This window comes from Carassius auratus, chromosome 9 (genome assembly GCF_003368295.1).
Source record: "Carassius auratus strain Wakin chromosome 9, ASM336829v1, whole genome shotgun sequence".
Lineage (NCBI taxonomy): Eukaryota > Metazoa > Chordata > Actinopteri > Cypriniformes > Cyprinidae > Carassius > Carassius auratus.
The window spans coordinates 33,122,650-33,129,209 of NC_039251.1; the positions used below are offsets into that span (position 1 = coordinate 33,122,650).

Below are 6,560 nucleotides of genomic sequence, written 5' to 3' on the forward strand. Positions count from 1 at the left end.
TTCGTTAGGCAAGTTACTACACAACTTTATTTCAGCTGGTTTCTTTTTTTCATGTGTCAAAAATAGTTCAACAATCTAGACTTAGGTTTAACATGCCCTCGGATCGGACAAAATCTACTCTGTTTACCATTCAGAGCTTCATGAACAACACATGTACTGCATACTCACAATATATAAAAATACACATGACATCACGGTCTTCAAATCAAGAAAACAAACACAAAAGTCCCGTTTTCTCCAAATAATATACGTAAGGCCACAACATATTGTACACTCACATCAAATAATATATTTAGGACTATTCTGACTACAGTGTTTGGTAGCACTCTCAAAGAATGGGGGTTGAGGAGAGGTGGAGAGCACAGAAACGTCAAGCGGGTGAAGGAATGTGCAGTACACTACACTAACGTTAGTAAGACCTATAACTGGCAGATCTTGGCCCCTCGCACTCTTTCTCAGTAATATTTCCTTCCCTTCCCACTCCTCTCGTCTCATCTAACTCTGGATCTGAGGCCTGTTGAACAGACACAGGGTAAAGCATCACCAGTCATCCCGTGTTAGACGTCTGTGGAGTCTCTTGAGGCGGCGCTGAACTTACCACAGACGAACCCATCTGTTAATACCTCCTGGACCCGTAGCCCCCGCCACCACCGCCCCCAGAGCCATACCCACCTAAATATAACAATCATATCACATGATCAGGCTCCCACAGGGTTCACTTTCGATGTGGCACGCAGTGTACTGGATGTTCTGTACCTCCGTAAGGTCCTGAGTTTCTTCCTCCAAAGTTATTTCCCTTCATGGGGCCGTAGTTGGACTGTTGTCCTGCGTAATTCCCAAAATCGTTGTAATTTCCTCCTCCTCCTCCTCCTCCACCACCACCAAAGTTACCTGAGAAAAGTTGGGTTAAAGGGTTATTTCCGCCTAAAATGAAAATTAGCCCTTGTTTTACTCTTACAGTATCCTGGGTGTATGTGACTTTCCTCTTTCAGACGAATCCATTCAGAGAGATATTAATATTGTCCTTACTCTTCCAAGCTTTATATAATGGCATGGGTGGGTGTTTTTGTTCAACAGTCCAAAAGTAGTCAGGACTGTTTATTATGGACGGATGCCCTTTATTTGACTTCTCTTGGACTGTTGAAAAAACACACCTGCCTACACTTGGAAGAGCCAGGACATTTTTAATATATAACGCCGACTGGATTTGTCTAAAAGAAGAAAGTCACATATACCTAGGGAGAGTGAAAAATGGGCTAATTTTCATTTTTGGGTGAACTAACCCTTTTATATTATGTAATTATTAAATTTTTAAAGAGTTCAAAATTGATCAAAAGTGACCCTGAAGACTTTTACCGTGTTAAGATTTCTATTACAAATAAAAGCTGTTCTTTTGAACACTCAATTCATCAAAAATAAATAAATGTATCATTGTGGAATCATATCACGATTCCACAAAATATTGTTTTGAAAAATCGCTAATAATAAAAAACTGGCGAATCACGAATAATCATCTAAGAATGATTTCTGAAGGATCATGTGACACTGAAGACTGGAGGAATGATGATGGAAATTCAGCTTTACATTCCAGGAATATATTCCATTTTAAAATATATTCAATTTGAACATAGTTATTTTAACTTTTAATAATATTTCAAAATTTTTACTGTATTTTTTATTCATTAATCGCACCACTGGTGAGCATAAATGAGTTCTTTCAAAAACGTTACAAAATAGCACTCCAAAACTATTTTTCTTTTTTCAATTTAATCTACATAAAGTAAAGATTAAATGTTATTATTCACTGGCCTTTGCTGCCACAAATAAAGTTTGCTTTCCGCCTCTAAAACAATTTCCTGTTTGGATGACATCACTGAGGCCTCTTCTTTCAAACCCCGCCCCTCCAACAAGTATTTATCTTCATCTTAAATGACACCGTACCTCCAAAATTCCCTCCATCATTGTAGTTGTCATATCCTCCAAAGCGTCCTCCGCCTTGGTTCCCGTATCCAGGACCTCCACGACCACCTCCATAGCCAGGACCCCCCCCATAATTACCACCTAGCCCCAGACACACATCATAACCGTGTACTTCAGCGCTAATCATTTCCCTCTGAGCTCTGTGAAATGAACCAGTGACTACAAAGCAGCCATTTAAGCCCTTCTGTTCAACACTGGTGCAAATCAGCAAGCTTTACAAGGGAGTGTAGATTTATTCAGTGCTCATGTAATATAATGATATAGTTCCCACCAAATCCATTGTATCTGTCTCCTCCTCCACTGCCACCCCGGCCTCCTCCTCCATACCCTCCTGTGAAAGATACAGCACACTGTGTTTTCACCACAGCATTACTCAAACACACACACCATCAGATGCACACGATCGCATGTCGTTTTACCTCGGTCAAAGTCGCCCCCTCCAAAGTTTCCTCCTCCTCCTCCTCTGCCCATGAGATTGCCTCCACCTCCACCGCGATCTGAAAACAGAAAACACATTATATATCATAACCTACGACAACTGGAATATTACAGTAACATCATTTATTAAAACGAGAATCAGAAAGGCAGTCAGATTTGAAACATGCTACTTACACCTCTGATTAGAAACAGCTTGCATGTCCTGCTTCGGTAGTGCTTTTCTCACTTCACAGTTATGGGAGTTGATCGTGTGATATTTTTGTGCTGATGAGAAAGGAAAAACAGAAATCTGTTTGCTCAGAAAACCTGTATTTCTTGCTGTTCTGTCATAGTGCTCAGGGTAGAAGACACATACCGTGCCCATGAACTTTTATACATCAGTACCATGACTTCATGTGAAAACTTGTTGTAACTACTTGTTTATTTTAATGTTCCATTGGGATTTAATTATAATATTTTTTTTTCAATCATTTAAACAGTATTTTGCAAGCATTTTAACTGAACAAATTCATATTCATCTCCATGTAGACGAGGTCATGTCATTTACCCATAAAACCTGATTCCGAAGTAAATAGTTTCCATTGAAGCTCACCAACAATTTTATCCACAGTATCGTGATCATCGAAGGTGACAAAGCAGAATCCTCTCTTTTTCCCGGTTGAACGCTCCTCCATTATGTCGATGGTCTCAATCTTCCCGTAGCACTCAAAGTACTCTCTGATATGATACTCCTCCGTGTCCTCCTTGATTCCACCCACAAAGATCTTTTTCACCGTCAGATGGGCTCCAGGCTTATTGGAGTCCTGCATAATCAAAGAAAATTCATTTAATTTCATCTTGATCAAATATATCTTAATTTAAGAGTACATTTATGAAAAGGAAGCCACTGAATCAAATTTTATTATACTTCATTTCACAGAACTGTACAACATAAACTTAAAATGAGTTTTTGTACACAATTTATATCAGAAACTTTTTTTTTTTTTTTTTACAGAATTGTTTTAGAATATTCAGAATTCTTACTTGGACTTTTCAAAAAACAAACAAACAAAACAAAAAAAAAGCTGAGAATTCTGAGGTCAAAAATGTGCAATTCAATTTTTTAAATTCCATTGTAGAAATGAGCTTCCAAAAGACTTAAAAAAATGTATTTTATTGACTTTTTTCCTTTTTAATTTACTCAAGCCATATCTGAAACTATAAAAAATTATTTTCTCAGTTAATATATGAATAAAAACTGCACATATAATAATTATAAAGTAATTATAATAATAGTAGATACAGTCTATGTCATCTACCCATGTGGTTTACATGTATGTAACCGCACCTCTCGGGAAACGGCCCGTTTGGGCTCAACGACTCGACCGTCCACTTTGTGTGGCCTCGCTGCCATCGCAGCATCAACCTCCGCTACACAGGAATACGTCACAAAGCCGAAACCTCGTGAGCGCTTGTTAGCTGGATCTCTCATCACCTGAGGAAAGATAATCATTGATAGCTTTATCAACAAGTGTTTTTATTGTGGTTATTATTATTATATCTATATGGATTTACGCCACAGGACTGTTTGGGTGATTGATTCTGATTGGCTGACTTACAGATGTTCCAAGGCGTGTTACTTATTTAAAGGAACGGTTCACCCAAAAATAACATTTTAATGAAAGTTCCCGGACATCCAAGATGTAAATGAGCTTGTATTGTTTCTTCATGGCAACAGATTTGGAGAAATGAAGCATTGCATCCCTTGTTCATCAGTGGATGCTCTGCAGTGAATGGGTGCCGTCAGAATGAGAGTCTAAACAGCTGATAAAAACATCCACACCACTTCAGTCCATCAATTAATGTCTTGTGAAGGAAAAACTGTGCATTCGTAACAAAAGCATCCATCAATAAGGTGTTTTTAACTTAAAAGCTTTGTTTAAAGATGAATCAGGAGAGAAATATGCTTCACTAGATGTTAATTAATGGACTGCTTGGACTCTCATTCTGACGACACCCATTCACTGTAGAGGATCCTCTGGTGAGCAAGTGATGCAATGCTACATTTCTCCACATATGATGAAGAAACACTCTCTATATCCTGGATGGCTTCAGGGTGAGTACATTTTTAGCAAATTTTCATTTTTGGGTGAATTATTTTCTTTAAGCAATCTCACAGGAGCAACAGGATTGTATGTGGCCAAAATATTAAATATCAGCGTGACTGAGATTGAACTGATTTCCCATAATTTGTTGTTAATTATTCCTTCTTAACACTGTGGCAATAGCATTACAATTACAGTGAACCATAAAATCGAATCCTAAATGTGATGTGACGGTCTCTCACCACACAGTCAGTGAGTTTTCCCCATTGCTCAAAGTGAGCTCGAAGACTGTCCTCTGTTGTCTCAAAACTGAGTCCCCCGATGAACAGCTTCCTGAGCTGCTCCGGCTCCTTACGCTCACCGCCCTGTGCACATAAAACACACACTTAATAATCAGATTGAACCTTTGCCTCTTTACAAATATGCATCATTAGACTTATAAAACTGGCCCTGTAGGGCATGCTCTCTGTGTTACATAATACTCTAAAGCTATTAAAAGAATTGTATAAAGCTGATAATGACACATTTGTTGATTCCACAGAGCTGGTTTAGTTCTACTGTGGAGGTTTTCCCCTTAAATCTATGCTGCTCTCTCTGTGGGACTGATGGGTGATTTCAGGACATGCTTTTGCCAAACTCGGTGAAGATATATATATATATTTATTTATCTCTCCTGATTGGCTGAAAAAGACTGACGCTAAAAGTTGGGCGCTACTCAGCTGGCCAATTAACTTGGCTCGGCTTATGAATATTAATTAGGGTACGCGATTGGACGTTCCAGGGGGAGAAACTACGGCGCTACGTCAGCAACAGCCCTTGTTAATATTCATGAGCTAAACCAATGCTCGATGTTTTAGTTTCTAATATCGAATTATATCTTACGTTAAAGGAAAAGAGTTGGCATCCGTCCAGGAATATCCAACGACTACACACACGATTTTCCGAAACAAAAACTAAATTCACGAGGAGACGTCTGGAAACAAACCGACGGCCGATAAGCCTCTAGAATATTCCACGCGCCATTTTAGATCTCTTTTCAGCGTTTCCTCCACATCGTTAGTGTTAATATTAAAAGTAAAACAGTAAATCCCCATGTTTGTATTTTATACTGACATGTAAAAACAAAAAACAGGTTCAATATTTTGTTATGTCTAGTCAACAGCCCCATATCTCAGTTAGCCAAAACACAGCAGCTCGTTAATAAACTACGACGCGTTCATTCCTGACACACATCTGGTGTTCAAGAGAGTAACGTTAACGTTTAATGTAAAACCTAGATAGAAAACATGAATATATCCGCCTGAACAGCACGCGTACAATATCTGCTCTGTTCTCGCTCATAGACACTCAGCTTCACATAACAGCAAAATACAGCACTCTTAACACAAACCCTGTTTAATACACTGACATTAGACATCTATTACTGTGGATACTGTTAACACAAATTGTGACACAAACTCGTATAATATCAGGAATATTGATAAGCAGTACCTCCATGCTGCAGCTTTTGCGCCCCTCGGTCTACATGTGATGCTACACTCCCGCCACCGGTGGCGCTGCAGGACACTTCCGGATACAGCTCACTGGAGACGGGCGATTACAAAAATAAAGAATCAAATGTAAAATATAGAAATACTTTAATATAAAGGAGATATTTGTATATTAGAGTCAAGCGATCTGGAAATCTGTTTTTGTTTTCAATAAACTTCCAAAACTGCTCTCTCTTTTCTAATTCTACTCTTTTAGACTCACAAGCTGTTCAAAACTTACACTAGCTGCTCTATTTTTGTGTTTTCTGTTATTTATTATTAAAAACCTTGCTACGTGATCTGTGTTAAGCTGACTGAGTTTTATCACAGCACTTGCATATCGTTGCTCTTTTGTTGTTTTCGATTTCTTCTATCGTCCGCTTTGGATAAAAGTGTCTGCTAAATGAATAAATGCAAAACTTAAATAGCCTAAATCTGAACTCAATATATTAACACTTATCAATTCATTCATCCAGTGGGGGTCTTCAGGTCCATGGGACAATGAAACTTTTCCTGGTAGGTTGAAGTC

General features: G+C 38.5%; 1 protein-coding gene across 2 annotated transcripts; it reads right to left on the reverse strand.

Moving 5' to 3' along the window:
• Nucleotides 1-6,095, reverse strand: hnrnpa3 (heterogeneous nuclear ribonucleoprotein A3). Of its 2 annotated transcripts, XM_026272640.1 has the most exons (11): nucleotides 5,994-6,095; nucleotides 4,745-4,867; nucleotides 3,746-3,892; nucleotides 3,011-3,221; nucleotides 2,593-2,682; nucleotides 2,400-2,477; nucleotides 2,252-2,311; nucleotides 1,942-2,061; nucleotides 757-891; nucleotides 599-672; nucleotides 1-514 (listed from the first exon to the last, which is right to left on the reverse strand). In XM_026272640.1, exons 1-10 carry the CDS (start codon nucleotides 5,997-5,999, stop codon nucleotides 617-619), a joined length of 1,026 nt encoding a protein of 341 aa, XP_026128425.1. In that variant the 5' UTR covers nucleotides 6,000-6,095; the 3' UTR covers nucleotides 1-514; nucleotides 599-616. The 2 variants fall into 2 exon arrangements, with proteins under 2 accessions (XP_026128425.1, XP_026128424.1); XM_026272639.1 differs by having other exon boundaries at nucleotides 1-672.
• Nucleotides 6,096-6,560: the final 465 nt, after the last annotated feature.

Coding starts and splice junctions, on each gene's coding strand:
- hnrnpa3 (XM_026272640.1), bottom strand. Junction 3,222..3,745: donor AACGGGCCGTTTCCCGAGAG/GTGCGGTTACAT, acceptor TTGATTATGCAG/GACTCCAATAAGCCTGGAGC. Junction 2,312..2,399: donor AGGGGGCGACTTTGACCGAG/GTAAAACGACAT, acceptor TATCTTTCACAG/GAGGGTATGGAGGAGGAGGC.